Source organism: Miniopterus natalensis, chromosome 13, assembly GCF_054644295.1.
Source record: "Miniopterus natalensis isolate mMinNat1 chromosome 13, mMinNat1.hap1, whole genome shotgun sequence".
Lineage (NCBI taxonomy): Eukaryota > Metazoa > Chordata > Mammalia > Chiroptera > Miniopteridae > Miniopterus > Miniopterus natalensis.
The window spans coordinates 36,938,127-36,964,000 of record NC_142093.1 but is presented as its reverse complement, the minus strand read 5'-3'; the positions used below and the strand labels follow the sequence as shown (position 1 = coordinate 36,964,000).

The 25,874-nt window shown below is 35.8% G+C and overlaps 1 protein-coding gene across 2 annotated transcripts; it reads right to left on the bottom strand.

Moving 5' to 3' along the window:
• Positions 1 to 854: 854 nt before the first annotated feature.
• ETAA1 (ETAA1 activator of ATR kinase) lies at positions 855 to 15,350 on the bottom strand. Of its 2 annotated transcripts, none has more exons than XM_016224235.2 (6): positions 15,122 to 15,350; positions 13,798 to 13,926; positions 13,453 to 13,529; positions 10,259 to 10,371; positions 7,987 to 10,013; positions 855 to 2,693 (listed from the first exon to the last, which is right to left on the bottom strand). In XM_016224235.2, the coding sequence occupies exons 1-6, from the start codon at positions 15,348 to 15,350 to the stop codon at positions 2,581 to 2,583; spliced, it is 2,688 nt and encodes an 895-aa protein (XP_016079721.2). In that variant the 3' UTR covers positions 855 to 2,580. The 2 variants fall into 2 exon arrangements, with proteins under 2 accessions (XP_016079721.2, XP_016079722.2); XM_016224236.2 differs by lacking the exon at positions 855 to 2,693 and adding an exon at positions 3,066 to 4,259.
• Between the last annotated feature and the right edge of the window lie 10,524 nt (positions 15,351 to 25,874).

The following is a 25,874-nucleotide window of genomic DNA, read 5'->3' as shown; positions in this document are numbered from 1 at the left end:
ACATATATGACGGTGGCCCCATACAATTTTAATGGAGTTGAAAAATTTCCATCACCTAATGACTTCATAACTCTCTCAATGTGGTAGCATAACACGTTACACGAATACTTACCACTGTGTTACAACTGCCTACAGAATCTAGTAGTTAACATGCTATACAGGTTTATAGCTTAGGAACTGTAGAGGAACAGAATTTGTTACCCCCAAATATGTTTCTTTGGCATAAGGGTTATTTCAGGCTGGATAATTTTAAGAAATAGCAGACATGGGAGAAGTGCTAAAAACCAAGTAGAAGTTACCCTTTGTAAAAGACACATTTGTAAGGGAAATCTCCAATTGTAAGGGTGTCTCTCTCCCTATACCAAGAAGTGGGGGATAACTTGATCTTTAGAAACTCTTACCAATGTAGAAGGCAACCATTTAAATCTGCATAACAGACTTACCCTTGCTTACAGTGCTTTCCCTGACACCCTTGCATAACTGACTCTCCCACCCCCAACATCTTCTGTCTTCAGCTGAAGATACTTAAGGTGGTGGCTTCAGCCATTTTGGCAAGTTACTCAATTTTCCTGGGTCTTTACTATGTATATAGGAGATATCCATGTTATTACATTTTGTTTTTTCCCTGTATTTATTTACAGGGATATCTCAGCCAATAACCCAGTGGGGTAGAGGAAAATTATTTTTCCTCCCTAAAAAGCAACAGGCTGTATCATCACAAAGCCTGGGTGTGTGATAGACTATACCATTTACTGTATCACATAGCCTAGGTGTATAACAGGCTATACTATACCATCTACACTTAAGTTACATTCTATGATGTTCACACAGTGATAAAACAACTTAAAGATGCATTTCTCAGAATGTATCCCCATCAAGTGGTACATGACTGTATTTATTTAGGTTATTATATTTCCTTAGACGAATAATAAAGGTTACCTAGAATGTGTTACTCTACTGGACAGGGATGAGCAAAAGTAGGTTTACAGTTGTGAGAAGCATGTCAAGAAACTGATGACAATAAAGAACTCTGTGCCAAAGTGTGCTTGAGGGTAGCAAGTAGGCTACAAGAATGTGTAAATAATAAAGGCTGGCCATTTGAGCACTTACAAGATTGTACCTAAGCACCTGTGCCATTGTGACATTCTTTTGAGTTAATAAAGCTATTGTAATCATCATAACCTGCATCTTCTCCATACGAACTGTAAACCTACTTTTGCCCACTCATATATATATGAAAATACAATTTTTAAAATGATGTCTCTATATAGCAATACCTTAAAATGCATTTAATTATTTCCATATCATCATAGTTAAAAGACACCTGAATAGTGGTAAACAACTTAATAGGCATTTCACATTTATAACTTTCCTCACATTCATAATAGTTGACAGGTATCGACTATTTCCTTCACATTTTAAAGCCATTTGGGATGAATGAAGCATCATTACTGCCCTTATGCCCTCTGCTTAGATTTTACTTCTGGCTTAGCAAATTCCAAACAGGCAAAAAGAATAAAAAGAATAACAAAGAATAACAAATTAATAAAGTCAGTAAATTAATCAAGGACAATTACATAGAGAAAAACACAAAAGATGTTCTCATTTTTATACCCTAGAAGGATTCATTCTTCAATACAAGAAACAATCAGTATCAATGTACTTTTACTTTTTTTAGTTTTATACTATAAAATAATACCAAAGCAAACGAGTTATTTTAGGTACTAATTAATACTCTGAAGGAAATGGTGCAATTGTTTAGGTATCCATCAGAATGAAAGGAATCCCTCTAATCCCAGTAAAGCTTTCACTTGCCTTGTGACTTTCCGAATAAACAGTATTCATTTCTCATCTATACAACAAAGAAGCTGGATCAATGATATCTAAAGCTTCTGACAGTTCTAAATGTTAATGATGTTACATTACTTATGTAGTCAACCCACTTTTTTCTAAACAAAACTTAAGTCAACATTTTCCCAAAAAATGGTGGAAAGTTTCCAAAATGCATCACATTTTAGGAAATTCAAATTCAAATCTGTATTTCAGACCAGGAAATGAAAACAGTAATTTCCTTACAAATAAACTGAGTCCTTTATTTCCTACCAACCATGCTCCTAAGAATATGAAAGTATTAAACTTTAGAAATGTATAAAAATCTTAAGGAACAGATACTGAAAGTAAGAACTATTTAAAAAATAGTCCCCTTTAACTTAGTAGGTTGAAGCTTTGTATTAGGAAAAGCCTTATTACAACAAAAAATTAAGTAGATAACCTATTTTTTGACAATCCTCTGCAATCACAGTATTTAAAAAATGTAACTCCTTTCCTCCATATAATTCTACTACATAACTGTTAACTTCCCTGAACTTCCAAAACTTACATGGAATTATTTTCATATATACCTTCTCCAAGGAAAGATTTCACTGACCAATGCAAACATGATTTATTAAATAAAGAAGTCCATGCTTTATAACTTAGCATTAAATTTCTCACAGAGAAATCAAGAACAATGTTTCCTATCATCGATAGGTATCAACTGTCTTTCAGTCTTCCAACCACCATTTCACTAAAGAAATCAAGTTAAGTGGGAGCTGCCTTTACAGATGATGCTTTGGCCATTCTTCGAACCAGTGCTTCTTGTCTTTTTCTCTTAATTTCTTCAGGAGAATACTTTCTATTTTTCTCTTCTTCCTCTAAAAATGAAACAAAATAAAGACACTAGTTTTATAGACTATAAAGTCATTCTTAACATGAGTTTTAATTTTTTACCTTTTTATTACCCAGACTTGCCACATTGGTTTGGCTATTAAATCACACTGAACAACTAAATATAAGATTCCAAGTACAGACATAATGCTGTATAAAAGAAAACCAATCATCGATCAGCCTGTCCCTATGTGATGCATTCTTTTTACAGTGTGAAAAAATTCATTTGATGGTGCATTCTGACTACCCAGCAAATAATTCTTGTGAAAAATGACATCTAATTTATATAACTAACAAACAAATACATTTAAGAAACAAACTGGGATTTTTAAATGTAAAGTAGTTAAAATATAATGAATTAGATACCAATACCTCAAATAGTATATTTATAAGATAAGGTGTATTCATATTCACCTCTATAGAACTCCAAGACTTCATTTCAGCCATTCAGGAGAAATATTTTAGCATGATAGAGTGAAATCCAGCATGTCAATAAACATGTAACTCACTGTCAGATATTATCTTTTTATTTGAAGGACACATTTTATATAAACATTAGAAAATTATTTTAAAAAGCAAAATATCTGACTAAAATCTTCAATTTGAATGTCTTTCTGGTATATAAAAACGTGAAGCATTCTGATATATATATATTCTTATGCAGCAAACTTTAGTGTATACTTTAGATAAACATACTATACAACAATGTTTCAAGTTAAATAATGAAAATAAGTTCTATTTTAACAAAACATCTAATTCTACCTCTGCAAAAATGCTGAGTTCTAATATAATGAATTTAATTCAATAGTTAAGTCACAGCTAAAATAATAGATTATATTAATAAAAATCAAACTTTAAACAGCAAACCTATTTCCTCATTTAAATGTTTAAAAATTAAAACCATTACCTTAATACAGGTTTAAGTGACCTTGTATTATATTCATAAAACTATTTATATTGTAAAATCTGCTTTTCGGAGAAGTAAATAAGAATCTGCAGTACTGTAGCAAAGAAATATTATTTACACTGACATGTAAACAAAGATTCAGAATTTGTTACAAGACATTTCTCTTGTTAACTAAGAGAAATATATCACCTGTCTTCTCTTTCTTTCTTAGTATATAATCTGAATGGGAGTGGATGTTCTGGGTAAGAGATATACATTTCAAATAAACTCCCTAATGATTCCGATGCCTTTTATCTCTTAAACTAATTATCTCAGAGTGTAGCTTTTTTTCCTTACAGAAAGACACTACAGGATACTTAAAATTAGGTAGGCTAATTAGCTAATATTTTAGTCTCAAACCTGAGAAACACAAAAAACTCAAAATACATACACACAAAGTTTACATTCAATTGACCACGAATTTGGAAGGAACACAGGTTAATAATCCATGATGACAGAAAAGAACATAGCTCCCTAAAATTGGCCTTACAGTTGACTTGGTGATATTCTGGAAAATAATTTCAAAGGATATAATAAGGTCACACCATGAAAATTTGATTTAGAGAGAGTCATCCATTTCTCTCATCAGCCCTTCCTTTAACTCAATCTGCAATAAAAATACATAGCAAAGTCTCAAACTATTGCAAGGTACAAAGCAAGAGTGGCTCTTAATCTTTAACCTAAGTAGGTGTTAGCAATTTTTTTTTTTGGTAATAGGCCAGAAAGTAAATATATTAACCTTTGCAGGTCATATAATCTCTTATTCTAACTGCTCAACTCTGTCATTGCAGCATGAAAACAGCCACTGACATTACATAAACAAATGATGTGGCTCTGTTTAAATACAAATTTGTGTAGGGACAATAAAATTGGAGAAGACTATAATTTTAAAAAGTCATGAAATATTCTTTTGATTTTTCAACCATTTATAATGTGAAAACCATCTTAGCATGCCGGCTGTACAAAAACAGGCCACATAGGCTAGATTTGGACAGGCTATGGTTTGCCTACTTTCCAGGAATGAGGTTCTTAAATGGATTTTGTTTCAGACATCTGCTGAAGAGCAGTTTGCTACATAACAAAGTAAAAGGAAGTGTAAACAATAGAAATATCAACAAGGTTAATATTCTTATAATATTACATTCTATATGCCCTGGCCAGTGTGGCTCAGTTTGGTTGAGTGTGGTTCCATGCACTGAAAGTTTGCCAGTTGGATTCTCTGCCAAGGCGGGGGGCTTGATACCTGGTAAGGTTGAGTAGAGGAGGCAGCCAACTGATGTTTCTTTCTCACATCGATGTTTCTCTCTCTCTCTCTCTCTCTCTCTCTTCCTTCTTCTCGCTCTAAAATCAATAACAAACAAACAAACAAACAAAAAGCCCTAGCCAGTTTGGCTCAGTGGTTAGAATGTTGGCCTGCAGACTGAAGGGTCCTCAGTTTGATTCCGGCCAAGGACACGTACCTTGGCTGCAGGCTAGATCCCTGGCCCTAGTTGGGGCATGTGTGGGAGGCAACCACCACTGTCTCTCTCACATGGATCTCCACCCCCCTCCCCGTCTCTGAAAAGCAATGGAAAAAATATCCTCAGGTTGAGGATTAAAAAAAGAAAAAAAAAGAAAAAGAAAAAGAAAATTAGGTGCTACAAATCAACTCAAAGGAAAAACTGATAAGGTAAACTGAAAGGCAGATTATTCATCCATAAAAAATGCAGATAGGTTAGTAGATAAAAGCTTTGGGAAAACTTAAATATTCTAGAGATTTAGTCTTTAATAAAATTATAACTATATATAAATACATTCATTTTGGGAGTATGGGTCAATTAATTACTTATTTGAATATAAATATTTAAAATTATAGACTTGACAATCCTTTCTGGTTTCTTTTAAAGACTTTTTTTTATTCATTTTTAGAGAGAGAGGAAAAGGGAGAGAGAAACATTGATGTGAGAGCAAAACATCTACTGGCTGCCTTCTGCATGTCCGCTACAGGGGATTGTGCCCTGACTGGAAATCGAACCGGCAACCGTGCATGAGACGACACCCAGCGAACAGTCACACTAGCCAGGGCATTGATCGACAACTGTTAAAGTTCGAAAATACCTAGTTTGGGCCATAATTAGAGATATATTCTTTGTTAGTATTGATAAGAATAAAAATTGATGTAACTGTTTGGGAAGATTTGGTTATAGCCATCAAAATTCAAAACATTCTGCCTCATCCATTTTTCAGTAATTAACAGATATAATCACAAGAGTATGCAGAAATTTATGTAGAAGGATATTTACTGGAGGATTGTTTATAATGTAAAAAACTGTAAACAAACTACACTTCCATCAATATACACAGTTAAATTGTTACATCCATATAATGACATACTACACAGTATGATAAAAGGAATGAAGCAAATCTATATGTACTAACAAGAAAATATAGTTACAATATATTAAGTGAAGGTAAAAACAAGTTGCCAAATGGTAGGTATATAGTCTATAATCCCATCTATTTAAATAAATCTATATTTTATATGCACAAAAAATGTTACATGATGTATTCCAAACTCTTATTAGTGGCTTTTCCTGGGAAATGGATGTGGAAAAAGAGAAATAGAGGATTTTATAAAAATTTTTTTTTTAAAAGGGGAGGGATCACTTAAATAAAGTTTGAACAGTAATACCAACAAAAACATTATCTAGAATCTAAACAGAAAATAAAAATCTAATGCTAAAAGAAATGAAAAACTTTCTCATATTAGTGCTAATCTACATAACAGATAAGGGGCCTAATGTCAGCCCTAAGTGCGGGAGACTAATTAAGAAAATCTATAATTAAAAGTCAGTATACTAAATGCTGTAACAGAAGTTAGTGCTGGGTACTGGAGTAAGCCAGAGAAAGTGAATGTAAATCATTCTGAAGGTGGTTAAAAACGCATTGTATTTTAAAGGACAAATGGAAAATGGCCTGGCAGATTTGGGGGTACTATTCCTGGAGAAGGAAACAGCATCTACAGGACTAAGGCTGTGAGAAAGAACTGGGCATTAAGAGGTACTAGTAGTTACTCCAGACATCTTCCCTTGTAAAAAATATTACGATATCAGTGAATAACATACCTTTTATATTATATTACATGATGTTCACTCAAATATTTATTATACATCCTCTAAGTGGCAGATGCTGTGGTAGGCAGAGGCACTAAGATAGTAATCAATATTTAACTGTGATTTAAAAAGGTGAAGGAAATAAGAGATATGATGGAAAATAACAAGGAAAAGTCTTACTTATAGATTATTCAAGGAAGGCTTCTGTGAGAGGGTAGGTAATACTTAAAACTGAGACCTAAGGATAGAAAAGCACCAACCCAAGGGTGGAGGTAGGGATCAAATGTTGGGAAATAGTATTAGTTGGGGATAGCCTAGTCAAAGCTCCTGAAATAGGAAATAACTTATTTTTTGGAAGAACTAAAGACTACTGGTATAGCTGAAGCTGGGTAGGTAAGGGAAAAAAGAGGGCAGGCAGGTTAAGGAGAGATAATCCAAGACCTTAGAGATAACAGTGTCAAGTTCAAACTTTATTTAAAATGATGGTCAGTCATTGAAGGCTGTGGTTAAGCATAGGAATGCACTGTTTACCTATTTGTAAAAAATTATTCTGCTGTTTGGAGATTAGAACTGAAAGGGGACAGGTAAAAGAACTGTAGTAGTCTAGTCAATAAATGTTGGCTTGGAAAAGGGTGGAAGCAGTAGAGAGTGAGAAAAATGGACAATTTTGAGATATGTTTTTTGTGGTAGAAACAATAGAACTTTTTGATGGAAAGGAGAATTTGGGAAAAGAGGAATTGGAAGAATGAAAGATGACAGGTTGTACTGAGTAATTAGAATTCTTACCACAATTAACAGAGACATATTAACTATTATACTAGATGTTTAATTAAAATGCCCTAAATTTTAAAATACTATTCACCTCAATGTTCTGCTAAACACAAGAGTAAGATCATTCAAGTTTTAAACAAGATTTTTGTAAACACAATCTCACACAGAAATATATATATATTTAAAGTACAATTTTTCAGAAAATAATTCAGAAAGCATTGATTATTTACTGAGAGCTTACTACATGGTAGTTGCTGTGTTAAATGCTGATAAAGAATCTGATGCAGTCTTTTGAAAACATAAGTCACCCACTCGTTGTATATTATAGCATAATTATTTGTAAAAATCACTTTATGACTTCTAGTTAAACATCATAATTTTTCTTACATGTTATGCAATTCCAATACAAAAAAACTAGTTTGGCTACTTTCCAATATGATAACCTTTCAAAGAAAATGATTTCATACATACCTTTTGAAGGTTGTTTCAAAGATTCAGAAGGTTTCACCAAAGATTGCTGTTGAACAGCCTTCCCACATAATGAGTCGACAGTTTTGTTTTTCTCCAAACTCTGTATAATTTTGGTATCAGGGATACTTCCTGTTATATGATTTTGATTAATCTGGGAAAGAATCTGAGAATTTTTGACCTTTGTAAATGTATACTTAGAAAATCTAACTGTTCTGTTAAGGTCACTCTGAGTTTCGTCTGTTATGGTCCCATGGGACAGAGACCGAGTATTCAATTTCTTCTTATAAGTAGCCATTTCTGTACTCATATGATCTGAATTCACACTGAAACTTGAACGTCTTGTAACAACTGATTTGGAACTATTCACTTGTACTGGAACATCAGTATTATTCCAAGAGACAGGCAGGTTATTGATCAGACAATTTGAGTTCTTAGAGTATATAGTCAAATTTGTTGTAGCACCTAAAAAACTGGGAGAATTTCCACAAATTTTCCTTTTCTGCATCTTCACTGATTGATTGATTTGTGAGCTATCTGTTAATGAAGATGATTGTGCTGAAACACTGCTCAGATTCAAACATGTTGATGGCACCAATTGACTTCCTTGTTTAGACATAGGAAACGTGTTTTTGGCTCCATGTTTGGAACTATTACCAATGTCAAGTATACTTTCTGATGTCTTGCTATCCTTTCTCATGTCTTGTTGCTGAGTTAGTTTTTCAATATCATCACATGCTTGGTATAATAAGTCATCCTCTACATCATCAGTGTCCCAGGTATTCTCTAACTGATGACATGCTTTAACAATTTCATTGGCAAATGATGGGTCATTCCAATCATCAGACAAAGAACCTAACTTTGATGCATTAGTCTCATTTGCATTGCCCAAAGCAGCAGAGCCAAAAGGAAGTATATTAGCAGGCGTTTTGAAAGAATGATTAAAAATGGACTTATTTTTTTGTTCATTAGAATATCCTGTGTTCAAAGTAGACATTTTTCCAGAAGCATTTACATTGTAAATAAATTCAGTATGAATACCTTCCTTTCCTTTTGTCAGATCAGACGCAACTGCACAATCTTGAGTTTTGTCTTGAGTGATTTTATTGAAAGGTTTCTCAAATTTCATTTCATTTCCAGTGGGTAGTAATTTGTTTGGTTTATCACTTGAATTTGGTGAAAATCTATATTTTCCAGCATCTATTAATTCATTGGTATGTGTCTTTGAAGAAACATTTCCTAAAATTTTTGAATCTCTAAACCCAGCATCTAAGCTTATATTCATTCTTGAGTTACTTTTATCATTTTTACTGTTAAAAGTATAAATTTCTTTTTGATCAACCATCTGGGTTGTTTCAGGAGCAGAAAAAGGTTCAGACATTTCTATATTTTCCATAACAAAAGGTTCATTATTTAGTAAATTTTCCCATTCATCTTCAAAATCACCAGCAGTAAATGCATCCACGTGCTTAAAAACTTCTGGCTCCTTAGTACTGGAAGTCATACAAGATTCTGTCGTTCCAGGAGCACCCACCTGATGAGAAAGTGCTGCTGGGGGTTTACTCGGCAGTTTTTCCGGAACCTGAGTTTCATTAGTAATGATTTCCTCCTCTTTCAAGGCACTTGTCTTTCCAAAGGTAGTATTAACGGTGCTCCACAAGGCATCTGACAGATCTTGGCTTAAATGTCCACTGCACTTCTGAGTAGAACCATCAAAAATGGCATTAAAGGCTGCTTCGGCATTTTGGTCAAATGGCTTCTGACTGCTATATTGATCATTTACCACACGAAGTACCTTCGTGTTTTCTTTCATTGGCTTCTTTATTATAACATTATCTATTTCTGGAACCATGTCATGTAATAACTGCATCTGTACATTATAATTATTTAAAGTCTCTGCTTCTGAAATCATCCAGATAAAATCATGATTTCTCTTGTTTTGCTCTTGAATCACATCAAGCTCTTCCATATTTTTATCAAATTGCTTGGCCAATTTCATAAGTTCTTCCTCTTGATTTTGTGTTTTTAACCTATTAAACAAATATTTAAAAGTTATAAAAAAAGTTCTTACAGAGTTATTATAAATACTCAACTGCTATTTGACACATTTTAATATGCCAAAACTTGAAAATTTTAACACATTATGATTATTTTAAATCCAAAATTTTACATGTCAAAACTAAGGAAAAGTTTTTGTTATATTTACAAAACCAAAGCAATTACTGAATACATTTACTTCACCGAATGTCAGAAAAACTAAAAAGTCTGAACTTACTTTGTGCAGCTGAGTTTTGCTCTTGATTTTCCTTTAGCTACATGAGGAGTACAAGGGATAGCAGTTTCACCAATCCACACATCGAGCATGGAGTCCGTGGTTGGTTTTTCATCCTTTGGCAGAAGGGGAAAAAGGAGGTGAAATCCAAAAAGAGAAAGAAAATTTTAACTACGTTAAATTGTTTTCCTCAAGTAATAAATTCTGGTAAGGTGATGGTTACTAAACAATCTCAAAACAATAAGAAGCTGGAAGATGGTAATAACAAATTGCAAAGAGTGATACATTTATATTTCAGGGAATGGAAACGTTCAGAACTGGGAATTCCTTATTTTAAAAAAATGTTAAGTTTTAGTGATTTGATTATTTGACAAATGCATATTTAATAATAAAAGCACATTTTTAACAAAGGAAAGCTGATCAAGTTATAAGATACTCATAAAAATGAACATCAGTATTAGAAATAAACTGTATAGTAGACATCATGATTTAAGAATAAAGAAAGATACATGTAGAATTCTTTCTGTGTCACTTGATTCTCCAAATTTTCCCTATCCCCATTACAATCTTTATCCCAAGTTGGACAGTCTCTATTGACCTGAATTAAGAACACTTAGATAGAATTAAGGTCAGGACTGAGTCAGAGATGAGTATAAGGTTAGAAATGATGTAATGAGTAAGGTAGGGAAAAAGCCATTTTAGTCTTGTATATTTTTGCTATGTCTTTCAGTTACCTGAGCATGTAAATTATTGGGAGAATGAGGTTATGCATTAGTTACAAACCAAACCAACAGATCAAATAGATTAACCATTTTCTATTCTATTTTTATAGTACCTAGAATGAACATAAATATTACACAAAGTAAAAATAATCTTATCACTACATTATAGGTTACTTGAAGGCAAGAATTATTCTTATGATAGTTCAGCCTCTAGCAAAATGCTGGGCATAAAGATATCAGTTCATGTTTATTTACTAGAATCCTTAATTGATCAACAAGCAGTTTTCTTAGATGGTAAGCTGATCCTAGTAGATTTTAGCTTTGCAAAACACTAAAAAACAAACAAACAGACAAAAGCATTAATTTCACTTTCAGTATTATTTTTCCCTTTTGTTTCAATAATTTTGATTTAGGAAAAACAACATTCTTAATGATTTAATTATGGATTTTTTGTCCATTTATCACATAATTTTACACTCATTCAATTTTTAGAGAATGAAAGTATGATAACTTTATTTATCCAGTTTTACATAGATATGGTTCCTTTGTATATTTTTTTATACTATTTGTGTTGTATTTTTAAAATTTCTTCATTAATAATTATACAATACAATCCAGGTGCTGTATAAGATATCTAAACACTTTATTTAATCCTAAAGAGTACACACTATGTAGTTATAAAAATGATGGAAAAGATATCCCCCATCTTCAAACCAACACTGCATAAAAAATATCCTTGAAGAAAATTAATGTCCAATTAAAATGGAAGTGCGTATATATTTTTAAATGTCATCTCTGAGAATATTAAGGTGATTTAAATAATTATTTGAGGAGGAGAACTCACCTATATATAAACAACATGAATATGTCATTTTGAGAATACTTTTTAAAGCTTTTAAAATGAACTTGATACTACCAAAGATTTATGTTTTAAAACTACTCAGTTGAAAAGGGTAACATTTAAAAGCAACTAATTTCATTGTATTTTTTCTTATACACAAGTTACCACTTGTATACTGTTGCCATTTCTTTATGTGAGCTATTATTTCCAGCCCACTTAGGTAAAGAGTCCAATAATTTACTCAACTATCTTTTTATCACTATTTAGGCTCGCCAGCCCAAACACATTTTATTATGCTTCTTTCATGTGAAACTCACAATTAATGAAGCTCTATTGTTAACTCATGAAGTAAGTAGTATTATGGCATAAATGCTATTTAACTAATGAACCATACGGAAAATGAATTTCTATGACATGCCAAACATGGAATGTAGAGCTAGTAGCAACAGAGTTGTTTTGACTATCATAGTTGTAATTTTGGATATTTTATAGGCATTAAGAAAAGCTTTATTTCCTGTCTCCTCCACCTGGATTATGGTGATTCTGTGTAACCACAGTTTGGGTTAGAGCCATCTATTGTTTTTGGTCAACATATAGTCACTATCCATTGGTGTGTCAAGGAAAAATATACTTCCTACAGAGAAGACACTAAGCAATAATTGGGTTTTCTGGATTTAAAGTTGTTAAATAAGTAAAAAAGAGAGGAATGTAAAGAGGTTCAGAACAGAGGTTGACTTAAATTATATTTCTATTCACTCAAGCAGTACAAGAAATTAAAGAAAAATAAACCTTTGCAGATGGTTCTATTACAGGAAAATAATTTAACTATCATAACTAACTTTAACATAACCTCATATTTACAGTGTTCTATAGTTTACGAAGACATGTTATCTAATATAATCCTCATAATAACTTAATACAGAGAGTAAGACAAGTAATTCTAGTTTATGGCCATATGAACTGAAGTCCTGAGAGCTTATGTGATTTGCTTAAGGTGACCCAGTATAGAAGGTGGTCTGAGAACTAAGTCCAAATTCAGTTTTTCCCACTTTTACACTGTTTCGTGATCTTGTCAATCAACAATATTAAGAGCAGTTTCAATGGGAAAAACTTGCACTATAGACAGTACACAATTACCAATCACAAAAAACTTATGTTTAAATTTTTGTTGTCCGATTCTATTACTTTAGTAACTTGAAAATGGTGCAATACACTGTTAAACAATATTAAAAACAAAATAAACACAAAGTTCTAGTCAAAAACCATCACTCTAAAAGATTATAATAAGGTGACAGAAGATGATTTGACTTTGGATGGTGGGCACACAGTGCAATATACAGAGCTTATAATTATGGAATCCCATACCTGAAACTTATATGATCATATTAAATCGTGTCACCCCAATACATTTAATAAAAAATAAAATTAAGGTATTATGTTTAGGAAAATGTAATTACCAATTTTACATTGTTTCTTTTTTCAAAATATGCATTTCAGTAGTAGAAAGGGTATCAGTAATATCTGCTGCTCTATTTTTGGCAAAGAGAATTGTAAAAGATAAAACATTTTTGATAAAAATGAACCACACAAGGGCTTAGTGGCATAAAATAAATTATACAACTAGTAATACTTACCTGAGGAGCAATACAGTTAACAATATGTGAGATCTCATCACTATCTGTGGCGTAAATCTTTTTTTTTCTTCCTTTACCTAAAGAAAGAGACATGTTTCTATAAATGTAAATAAAAACTGATTTTAAAAAATAGGGGTCACTTCTTAGGAAACAATTTTAATTAGCACAGCTTCGATCACTATGCACTCTGATATTACATGCACATCATAGCAATACAACCAGATAAAAGTCTCACCAAACAGATATGGGAAAGTTCCTGATGTTGTTCCCCTACTGAAATTCAGTAGTTAAATCCTAATCACTTCACAAATAGTTACCCTGGTAAGAATGTTAATGACACATTACCTAACTGTTTGGTCATTGGAGAATTTTGATCCCAGAAGATATCATTCTGTCCATCTGGATCATTAGGAGAACTGAAGGCAGATGACAATAAATCCATTTTCAGCACCCTCTTTGGTGTTTCATACTTTTCTACACAAAACAAGATTGAAACAGCAGTTGTTGCACTTTAAAGCATGGCCTCATAATGCCCCAGTGTCAACTAGTAGCTCTTAACAAGATTACATTTTATAGTCCAATTGTACAATTTTCTCCCTGAGATGGTTTAATATAAATTACAATTGAAATATTGGTTTCACATTAAAAAGCCCTTCTAATACTTCCCAAAGTTAACAATGTAAACAGCAAGTGTGTTAAGATAATCTAGTGGGTCTACAGACGTGTAACACTGTATACCCTGCTCCCTCCTCTTTACCACCGGAAGTCGGAGGCCTTGGGAGCCACCGGTAAGGTCCAGGCCGGGTTCCACCCCCACGAGCGTCCCAGCGGAAACCCCGGCGCAAATCTGCTCAGCCCGCTTTCGCCAGCTCTGTCCAGCTTACAACCAATTACTTCAAAGAGCTTTAGCGATCCACTTCTTGCAAAGTTTTGCCTGGTATCGCTTTTTATTTTTATTTTTTAGAGGTTTTTGTTCATGCTGGTGTTGCTTTATGGGAATAAACTAAAGGGAAGGGGGGGTAACAAAAACCGTGTGTTAAGAACTCGCTGTAGGAAGACAGCTTTAAGTGTGGGTTTCCGTTCCCACCTGGATATATTAGAAATCTTTCAAACACGGGAACACCGACAACTGATCAGAAACGAAGTATTGGGGGGTGGGGGTACTGTGAGGGGCGTTACACAGAGAAACTTCCGGCTTGTTCCCCAGGAGCTGAGACGCCGCCGAGGCTCTGAGGACAGAGTAGAGCTACGGCGTTCCACAGGCTCCCTTCTCTAAAGGAAGTTGGGGCAAAACGTTTAAGCGGAAATAATTCCCGCAGGAATAAGCTGAAGGCGACAGGGCTATCGGGTATTTCTCCACGGCCCGCCGCTGCTGACGACTGCGAGCAGCAGCCCGGAGACTGGCCGCCCTCCCTACCTCCCCGCCTCCCTCCAACAGGTAAACCCCACACGACACTATTCCTGTGGCAGAGGCGACAAGTGGGTGACCAAACCTTAAGGGGCAGTGCTCAAATTCGGGGACCAGCGCCGAGGGGAAGTGTGTCGGGCTAGTTTTGGATTCCCGAGGGGAGCGGCCCAGAGGAAAGAAAACACCCTTCAGGCTCCACCCCCACTCCACGCTTCCCAGTTGCAAGCTGGGCCGGGGGGCTGCCGTGTCCCCACGTCTCACCCTCGGGGTTACTTTTACTGCACGAAGCGGCTACTGAAGGCTGCTCCTGCTGCGGCAGGGGCTGGAGACGCCCCTCTCCGGCCCCGCGGAGCCCCGATCCGCGGGCCGACCTCAGCCGCCTCTTCCCTGACTCGACCACCGAGCTGCATTCCTCAGCCGCCGCCGCCGCCGCTTGGCGCTGCGTGTCCTTCAGGCCAGGACTGTCCCCAAATTTCCTTCGCCGACTCATTGCCTAGCACCCCCTCCACCAACGGTTTCTCCTTTCACATTGTGCACGGGAAGAGTAGAGCAATGGAATTAGGAAAGCGACGCGGCGCTAACGGCAGTCGCCATTTTTGTCCGTGGCGCGCCTGGAAGAGGCGGCCGCTGATTGGCTGCGTCTGGCGAGGGGAGGCGGGGTCGGCGTGTGGACGCGCGCCTGCGCAGACGGCCTCCGAGCCCGCGGGGCTCCGGCCTGTGTTCTGGGCTGGAAAGGGGCGTGGGAGGGGCGGTGGCGCGCGCGGCGACTGAGCTGAAAAGACGCGAGGTGAGAAAGGATTTCAGCCGCTGACATCTGTTTATTGAATTTGCAAGTAGGCTTGCACATTACGCGTTCACATTATTGTGGGATTTAGTATTTTCAAGAAATAAAAGGGGTAGATTCGGAAGGAAGCAATAAAACTGTTTTTTCAAAGATGAGAACTGCATAGAAAATCCAAAAAATGTAGGGGGAAAAATTATTAAATTCATAGGTTAACGGAGTAGCTGATACAAAGTCAATATTCAAAGATCAACTGTGTTTCCGTAGATTAGTAACAAGCAACATTGACGTTTTAAAGAAATACAATTTATTTTAACATACAAGATATCAAATAAGTAGGAATAAATTTAGCCAAAGATTGCAGCACCCCTACAGAGAGAGCTATGAAATGTTTTTGAAAGAAACTGAACACCTAAATAAACAAAGGATGAATGTATGTTGATAGGTTGCAAAACTCCATATTGTTACAATGTCCGTTCGCAGATTGATCTATAGATTAAATGCAAATCCATTCAAAATCGCCGTAGGAGTGTGTAAGTGTAATATGACAAGTTTATTTTAAAATGTGTACAGAACTGCAAAAGGCTAACAATATCCCAGAAACTCTTGAAGAATAATGAAGTTGGCTATCTACCAAGTCGCAAGGCTTACAAAGATGAGGCAATTAAGACAGAGCAACAGCGGTGAAAGGACAGACAAACTGATGAGAGAAACGATAGGAAACTTAAGACACAAACCTTTACATTAGTGGATGCTTGATTTAATATCAATTTGATATTCACACGGAGAAATAAACTTGACCTCTACCTCAAACCAAAATCAAGTGCCAATTGATTATGTATTTTATTGTAAAAGATATAATAATTAACCTAGAAGTTGATATAAGTTGTCTTCATGACAAAGAATGAATTTTAAATTGAACAAAAAGGTCAGCAACTATAAAGAAAATAATTATAAATTTAACTACATTAAACTGATAACTTGAGATCTGCCTGACTCAAAGACAAGATTAAAGAGAATGAAAAGCAAAGTGCAGATTGGGAGAAGATATTTACAAGAGGTAAAATTAAGGACCTTTTTGTAAAATATATGAAGAACTGATATAAATCATTAAGAAAATGATTGACTACCAGTAAGAAGACTGGGTCAGATACTTTAACAAGCTGTCTTTTTAAAAATATCTAAATAATCAGCAAACTTATAGAAAGATGCCCAACCTTATTTGTAATGAGGAAAATGAAAATTAGAACCACAATGTGATAGTCCTCTACACCCATCGGAATTGCTAAAATTAACAAGGCTGACCATAAGGGTATCAGGGAAGTAAAATGGACGTGAGACCACAGCCACAGTCTTGATCACAGCCTGTGAGAGACCCAGAGCCACAAGACCCAATCAGTGGCAACCCTCAGATACTGCTAATGAGAGTGTAACTTGGTACAACCACTTTGGAAAACAGTTTTGATCTAGCAGTCCCACTCCTAGGAATATATCCAATGGAAATGCATGGACTTGTGCATCCAGATACATTTTGTAAAACTGCTTTTAGCAGTAAAACTCGAAATGACCCCAAACTGGAAGTAAACCAAAGGCTCTTTAACAGTATAGTAGGTAAGTATTGAGCTATGTTTGCTCAACAAAACGCTACGTAGTGATGAAAAGGAAAATACAGCTCCTGCAAGAATGTGGAAAAATCTCACAAAGTTGAGCAAAAGAGACCACACCCTCACCTCGTCCTTCCACGAGTGCTATAATGCAGCGATTTTCAACCTTTTTCATCTCACGGCACACATAAACTAATATCTAAAATTCTGCAGCGCACCAAAAAAGTGTATATTATATTTTTGCTGATCTGCCAGAAAATAGACATAATTTTGATTTATTCACACTAGGTGGCTGGTTGTGTTGGCTATTGTCATTTTTTTACTTGACAATCTAAGGGAAAAGAGGTCAGTGCCCCTGACTAAATAGTCAGGTATTGTATATTTTTAAAATTCTCGCAGCACACCACTTGAAAATCACTGCTGTAGTGGTTACTTTGGAGAGGGGAGAAGGGACAGACTAGAAGGGGACAGAGGGAGGGGGAGTATCTGATGTGTTGTGTTTGTTCATTGTCGTGTTCTAGTTGTTGATTTTGTGATAATTCATTGAGCTGAACATGTTTTTTTGTGTACTTTTCTGTATGCATGTTATATTTATCAATAAAAACATTTTAAAATTTTAATGTAAGGCAAAAATCTTTGTTTCCATCGAGGAACCTATATGTATTTATTTGTAATTTACTGTGTTTTCATTCTTCAGTTTGGCCAGCAGGAATCCTAGAACTGAGTTTGAGGTTCAGCTCTAGCAATTGTCAGTCGTTGTGACCAAATTTCTTTTTCTTCCTCGGTCCTTGGCTTTCTACTATTTCCCTTTCCGTGACTGTTTTTAATCTACAGATTTTTAAATCATATATTTAGTTTTATATATTTATAACTGGATATGACTACGTGGGAGGTTACATCTCTTAAAATCCAAATTAACTACTTAAACCTCCAGTTTTCTAAATTAATAGGTATACTGTTATTTCTCTTGGGGATTTCTCCTACCTCTCAACTGCCCAAGAATCCCAGAAGCAGTAAAAAAAGAAAAGTCAGCTGTCCATTATAACACTTTATTAAATAGATGGCATCATATCTGTCTAAAAGACTTAATTCACCCTGAAAAATACCCAACTCACACTTAGAAAATAGTTAAAGAAGTTTGGAGAATTTTATAGTGCCTATAGGAGTAATAACCATGTGGTAATCCTTTAAAGCATATTAATGCTGCAAATAAAATAACAGTGAATAATTTCCCATAACTGTCCAAATTCTCTAGTACCCAAGTAACCGTTGTAAAAAGGAACAACTTGAGTCCAAAGAGCAGACATGTGTTTTTACCTTAGCACACCCAGGATGGCTATAATTGTAATCATTATGTGGTAGGAAACTATCATAAGTTTTCACTTGAAAGTTACTTAATTCACACAATCTGTTACAGTTCTAATGTAGTTCAAATTAAATGCACTTCCCGAATATAACTCCTGAATAAGTACAGTACAATTAGCTCCTTGATAAAATGTTCTTAGTAAACAAAAGTTGCCTTGTAGACATTTGAATGCAATGTGTATGATTAAAAACCTCAAAACTTAGCATTTCTAGGCACTTGAATAATATATACATGTAAGTAAGGTTTAATACAATGAAAAACATTTTAATAATTCAAACTTAAACTCTTATTTGTTTACTTGCAGAAATTCATAAACTTCAAAGTGTTTATTAAGCAAAAAACAGACATTGAGAGTGTGTTGTAAGGAGCTCTTTTGTGGAGTGATTGCCTTGTCACTTACGTTACAATGATACTATGTGCTCGATGGATGGCTAATTGTGAGAAGTCTTTGTTTCAAGAAAGAAAAAAAAAGAATCATAATGTGCTGTTATGTAGCACAGTATGTGTGCAGAGCCCTGCTTCAGCTCTAAATTTATCAGGATACAATTGGCAGGATCTTAACAGGCAACAAAATGAGTAGAGCATTTTTACAGTTTTGTCATCATGTTTCTAAAATGTACCCCAAGATGAACCTGCCTATGTACTGGGCCCATTTTTCCTCAGTCCTGACCTACAAGCATTTGTCATTGAAGTCACCTACCCTGCTTATCCCTCTCCTGAGGGCACTGCTGCCTCAAGAGCTTCTACTGCCTGTGTGACTCAGGTCCCACAAGGTGTCCCCAAGCAGGTAAAACTGAATGGGCTAGAGGTGAGCACTTGACTTTAGAAACCAATCTGTAGGCTTGTTTTCCACCTGACTGTCACAAAAGATACATGGAGAGGGACCTATTTCCTCTTAGAGATCTGAAGTAAGAATTTGTTAGATGGCCTTGTGCAAAACCATGGGGGCCCAGAAACTCTGAGGAACCTCACTGATAGTGGAACAGAAAGAACTTGAAAGTTACGCTGACAGAGCCATTGGAATGATTGAACATCTACAGACTCCACATACTTGGAAACTGAGCAACCATTCAGCTGCAGTGTCCCTAAAGCCAGGTTCCACTGTAATTCCAGCCATTTGTTTTTCTCTTTCAATGCAAACCCTTTACAGTAAATTTTCTTTCTTTGAGCTAATGCCAGGCAGTCTGTATTCCTTATATTCCTCATAAAAGCTGAACTAAAGCAAAGCTTGGGACCAAGGGTTTTTGTCTAACTGTTTCTCGATTTTTATTGGAAGGCACCAGTTGGGAACAGAGAAATGCCAGCTGCAAAAATGCTTTTATTTTAAATGCTGTTTGCAAAGCATGATCCCAAAGCCATTCTTAAGGACAAGATGGTTATTGTAAACTGGCAAAATCACAGTTATAAATGATTTGAGCGGTTTTTGTAATAAGTTAAAGGAGTATTATTCTGAAAACTTCAAAATAGAGTATAAATATAGCACAGTCCCATCTAAAGGTGGGGCCGGGGGCTGAAGCGTCCTAGTGGTTCATTTGGAACTGAAACGATTTATAGTGGGCACTGGCTGTCATCTGAAATCACCCTTTTCTTTTTTTTTACATTTCTTGGCTCACTGTTTTCACAAAGAGCTAAAATTTTAGAAAATGTGGACTGTGTTTGCCTTCCCAGCCCATACTCCAGGATGACATTTCAACGCTGGCTTTACCACTTTCCACAATTTTCTCCCCTTCTCAACCTGCTCATACAGTTTCCTGCTGGCCTCAAACTTTGGGTCAGTCATGCCATTTGAGTTTTCAGCTCCTGCACCTGAGCTGTTGAGTATGTTGGAGAGGTTCCTAACTGTGCCACCATGAACTGTGCCACCAGTCACCAGGTGAGCTTTCGGTGGCACATGACAAAATCTTACTGATCAGAGCGCATTTCCCATCCTCTAAAATAGAGTCCAAATTTCCACCGCTTTCTATACAAGAATAAATACCATGAGAACAGCGGAGGTTTTAATGACTAAGAGTGGGCTTATGTTAAATCTTACATAAACTTTCATAATGGAATAAATAAGATTTGCAGTGTATTAGAAGTCACTGTACAGTACTAAATATGTTCGAAATCATCACCACAATCAAGGTAATGAACATATCCATTACCCCAAAAAGTTTCCTTGTGCCCCTTTGTATTACTTTTATTTGTAATATGTAAGTGTATGGCTGTGATTAATAATCAGTTCTTAAGAGCTAGTATGAGCTGGCTACAGCACACCACTGAGTTTCTTACCTCTCATTACCCTTCCTCCAGTTTAAGTAACCTCCATTCCTTCCACATCTCCTCATCTTACCCATTTCTCAAACTTTTCGTTAATTTGAAGCCTCTTAATTCAGTGATTGAGCTCAAAACCGGACCTAGAGAGTCCTACGCTACAGGTTAAAGGCTTACAAATGAAGCCAGGCTGTAAATGTTAAAGGAAAGAGAGCCTGGGGCAGTTTCCTGGGGCTGAGAATTAGAAGGTTGCTGGGAAAGGGAGTCTGTGATAGGAAGGCACCTTTTACACTAAGTGACTGCTGGGAGATCAGCCTGTGATACTGGTAGGAAGAAGGAAGCAAAGCAGTTCCTCGGTTCTGAAGTGGGCATATTTTTTGCACACTGTGCTTTCTTAGCAGCAGCACCAATTAAATTCAACCCCACTGATCATTTCAGGTACCAGCCCCCACCAGGCCTATATCTATCCCCGATTAACAGCTGTGGGTATCACAGAGGTAATTTGCAAAGACGTTTTTCTTTACTGCTTTCAGTGAAACCTTGGGGGAAAATATCTGAGCAGCCCCAAACTGTCTTGTTCAGGGTTAAGAACTTTCCTTTTCCTGGCGATAATGGAATCTAGTCACTATCTAGGTGTTTTTGCACTTACAAATTCCAGGAAGATGTCCTGATTTTAAAGATTGTCTGTGTTCTTCAAGCAGCAGTATTCAAATCATTCACTCTGTCGTCACAATTTTAACTTAAAACACTGCTGCACTGTACCTGATACTATTAAAAGTTTCTTTATTTTGCAGTACAAATAAAGTCTTAAAATTTTTACAACTGTTAGTAGTTTTTAAGCCAGCTTAGCCAAATACATGCTAAGGGGTGCTTGAATTGTCCTGAATACAGATGATTTTTTTGACTTTTGATTGTTTAGGAATGAAATTACAGCATTTAAAACATATTAAAGTTTTAAATAACATTTTGGATCAATTTTATTGTAAAATATGTAGGAAAGAAGTTTGTTTAATTGCAAAATCTATATTACAAAACTAACTCTGCTTATATTAATTCAGTTTCTAGCATAAGAAAATTTTCCTTTCAACAGGGCTTTTCATGTCTTTCAGACTACTGGAAAAAATGATTGGTGTATTTCACAGGAAGGTAAAGAACTCTTTTGGCTTTGGTCTAGTATCAATAACCAGGGTATAGTGTTGGGGAACACTGGGCCCTGGGAGTTGTCATCTCATTGGCAAGATATGTGTGGAAACACAGGTACCTTTATTCTGGTATTGCACTATTTTCCTAAGCCTGTTACCATGGCTTCTAAGTGCATCAACAGGCAGCCCCTCTACTACTCTACATTTCCAAACCCTCCCTGTCCTCTAAGTCCTCGCTATTCAAAATGTAGTGTGGAGAAGTGCAACCTGGGTATCATCTGGTAGCTTATTAGAAATTCAGAACCTTGAGCATGTCCCAGACCTGCTGGGTCAGAACCTGCATGGTTACCCGATGACCACAGGGAGGTTCCAGAGGCAATCCTCTGCAGGGACTTACCCTACTAATGTGGCTCACAATGATTAGTGCCCTTTTTCTCAGAAGTCTTACCTTACCTTTAGTCCATTTCTATACTTTAGCACTTGATTATATAATCCCGTTTCTCACCAATTATTGCACATAGGCACATCTCATTTTCCTGGCAGTTCTGTGGCCTCTTAGACCAGGGGTTGGCAAAATTCTGTAAAAGGACACATGATTAATATTTTTGGCTTTGCACACCACATGCTGTCTCTGTTTCATATTCTTTTATGACTTGTTTACTCTTTAAAAAGGTAGAAACCATTTTGGCTAGAAATTTGTACAAAATTAGACTCCAGGCTACATTTGGTTCATGGACAGTAGTTTGCCTGGCTCTGCCCTAGATGGCAGGGCCAGTGCTAAATGCTGGGCTCATGGTACGGTGCTGTCATGGAGGCTTGTAATCAATGCTTATTATTCAATGGTTTGGTAAAGTCATTACATAGTCCTTTCTGCCTTATGTTCCAAAACATTTTGAGGTAAAATTTAGGAAAAATTATCCTAATATTAATAAAAAGAAATATTTACATACTTTAGAAAAAAGCTATTAATGAGAACGGAAGGTTTCAAATAACTTCATTACAGTTTTCCTTTTCTTATGGATGCCAAGACACATAGGTAAACCATGAGCCCCCACCTGGCAAGAATATAATTATAAACCTTCATTTTTCATTAAGACCATATTTATGAAGAAATTTTGACATTTATTCCAACCCAATATAAGCACATAAAAAGAGTAAAGGTAATAGGCCACAGTAGTAAGTTTAAATTTTCTATTGCAGTGTCTATTTTGTGACTTGCCCACAGTATTATTATTTATTCTCTAATTGCTTATTAGATTGTAACTTAGTATCATTATGAGCTATCATTTACGCTTAAGTTATGTGTCCAACAGGATTAGTTCCTCAATTTTATTAATATTTAGAGAATTAAAACAGTGTAGCTAGAGAGGAATGAAAAAATCTTCTAGGAGAAGCAGCAACATAATACATATCTCACACACACACACACACACACACACTCACACACACACACACACACACACACACACACACACACAGCGTGCTGACCTGTGTTACTGCTCCAGGCAATGTCGGGAGAGAAATGGGTTTTCTGTTTAGGCTGATATTTTGTGGATTTTTTTTTTTTTTTGAGCCTTATAAGAAAACCAGTAATAACCTTACTTTAAGACCAGAAAAAAATGTAGTTTTCCTGGTTGGAAAGACCAAAAACCATTACTGTTATATACCCTATAGATTGTTTCTTTTGTTGGTATGAAAAGAACTGGACTGTATTTGAAGAACTAAGGCTACACAGAACATATTTAAAATTGTGAAAACATTTGCTATTAATATGATAAATAATGTTTCTTAAGCCATTGTTTATCTACAGAGAAAGAGATTATACAATAACCAAGATTTAAAAGTAAATTATTTTTGTCTACACCTTTTCAATCTTGGGTTTTGCTTGATAACTTACAATAAGAGGACCTTTAATTTACATAACAGCTAATCTACAAATAATCAGTTAAAATGCCATTATTTTTGTTTGGTTTCCCACAATATTTTTTCTGTGCTTCCACTGGAGGTTTTCCAAACTTTGTTTTATTTCTGTGTATTTTTTCTTCTCTGAGTTATTTTTAATAATCTCAGAACACTATGTTCTGGCTTGCGAAATTCATTGTAAACTGAGCGTGGTCGACCTCACCTCCCCAAAACATTAAATAATCGTGATCATTTTCAGGGACTGCCCCATGTTCAGGCATCTGCTCGGTTTCCTGGGAGTGGAAACGTGTGCTTGTCCCTCTTGGCGTGGAGAAAGTTGCTTGGTGGATTTAAATCATATCTACAGCAACATCTAGGTTAGTATTTGAATAAATAATTGGGATTGTAGCCAAGTGAGCACATTAAAAAGACCATTAAAATGTAAAATTGCATTCATGGAAAGTATTATGAAGAAGAGGTACATGGTATTATAAGACTGAATTAGAGGGGAAAAGTTGACTTAAACATGGAGGCCAGGCAGGCCTTGGCCCCTGCATTGTCCGTTTGTTGCTTGGCCCAGTGCTTTGTAAATATTTGAGAGTCATGGGCACGATTAACTCTGCACGTTGGCTGAGACTTCATGGTTGCACACACTGACTATTGTCTTAAAGGGAATAATTTACTTCATTTATATGGACCCAAGTTATCTTCCAAGGGAGCCAGGCCAAAATAAATCTCCCTTTAAAATGGTTCTGAGAATGTTCTTTGCCTTAATGTAAACGAAGGCAAACACATACTCTATCATCAGCAGCAAAAAATTTGTCCAGCCTTCAAAAAAGCATTTTAAGGTTTTTCTGAAATCTAATGAACTTTACTGTAACTAAGAACTAAATAGTATACCTTTAGTTCTTGACAAAACCTCTTGAAAAGGTAATAAATTTATCCCTGGCATTGATAAAATTATTTTAACTGCAGAAGACAATGTTCATGTAGAAGGTAGACAGCCCCGTGGTGCCAGTGTAGAGTGGTGGAGAACATAATGAGGCCTCAGTACTGTGTGTACAGCTTCCATCTTCACAGTAGAAGCAAAAATAAATGTGTGGCTGATCACTGCAGGCACTCTGTCTGCACTTTCAGGACCCAGATGTTTTGTCCAATTGAAGTTTTGCTCAGCAAATAAACTTTTTTTCTCTCTCTCACTATTTCAAAGGTGCTGGTAGTCTTTAGAGTTTTCAGAAAGTGTTCATAAACTAGGAAATTTTGGGGGGCCACATCGATGTGGATATACTGGATAAAAACCAGGAGCTGGCTGCAGAGGGATGTCAGGATCCAATTGCGTCCTGACTGTAAAGAGGATGACTCTCAATCAGCAATCTCCTGCTTCAGAGCAGTAAGTCAGCAGTTCTGGAGTGGATGAAATCTTTGTCAAAGGCACTGTCTCACTTATTTCCTCTTATCCAAGAGTCCAAGACACAACCAGTCCCATCATTTCCAGGATACATGGCTCTACCATGGTGTTCATAGCTGTGAGTCTTATTTGATTGGATTTGAGATAAGCAGATCTGGAGGATGCTTTTGACAAGGGTTGTGTGTTAGAACTAATCCAAGTTTTGTTAAAGTTCTAGTCTTGGCACATTGAACCTTTGTTTTAGACAAAGATCTGTACTGATCTGTTAGGATGGACAGTTGTTAACTTTTGCATCAACCTTATAACTTACCTCATGTTTCTCTAATAGGAATGTGATGTGTTTCCTTTGGTATCCTTTGCTTTGGTCTTGAAACCACATTGAGGCCAGAATCAGCAATTTGTCCTGTTCAAAAGAAAGCAGTTCTAATTTTTAAATCATTGGCAAAAAGGACTCCATTTCTGGGTCTTTTTCTTCTCTCTCCTCACTCTATTTCCCCTAGCAATTAGGCTATTTATTTCAAATTGCATTGTCTACCTCACAAAACAACAACAAAATTC

Coding starts and splice junctions, on each gene's coding strand:
- ETAA1 (XM_016224235.2), bottom strand. CDS start 15,350: ATGAGTCGGCGAAGGAAATTTGGGGACAGTCCTGGCCTGAAGGACACG. Junction 13,530..13,797: donor TCCAATGACCAAACAGTTAG/GTAATGTGTCAT, acceptor CTCTTTCTTTAG/GTAAAGGAAGAAAAAAAAAG. Junction 10,014..10,258: donor GCAAAACTCAGCTGCACAAA/GTAAGTTCAGAC, acceptor TTTGTTTAATAG/GTTAAAAACACAAAATCAAG.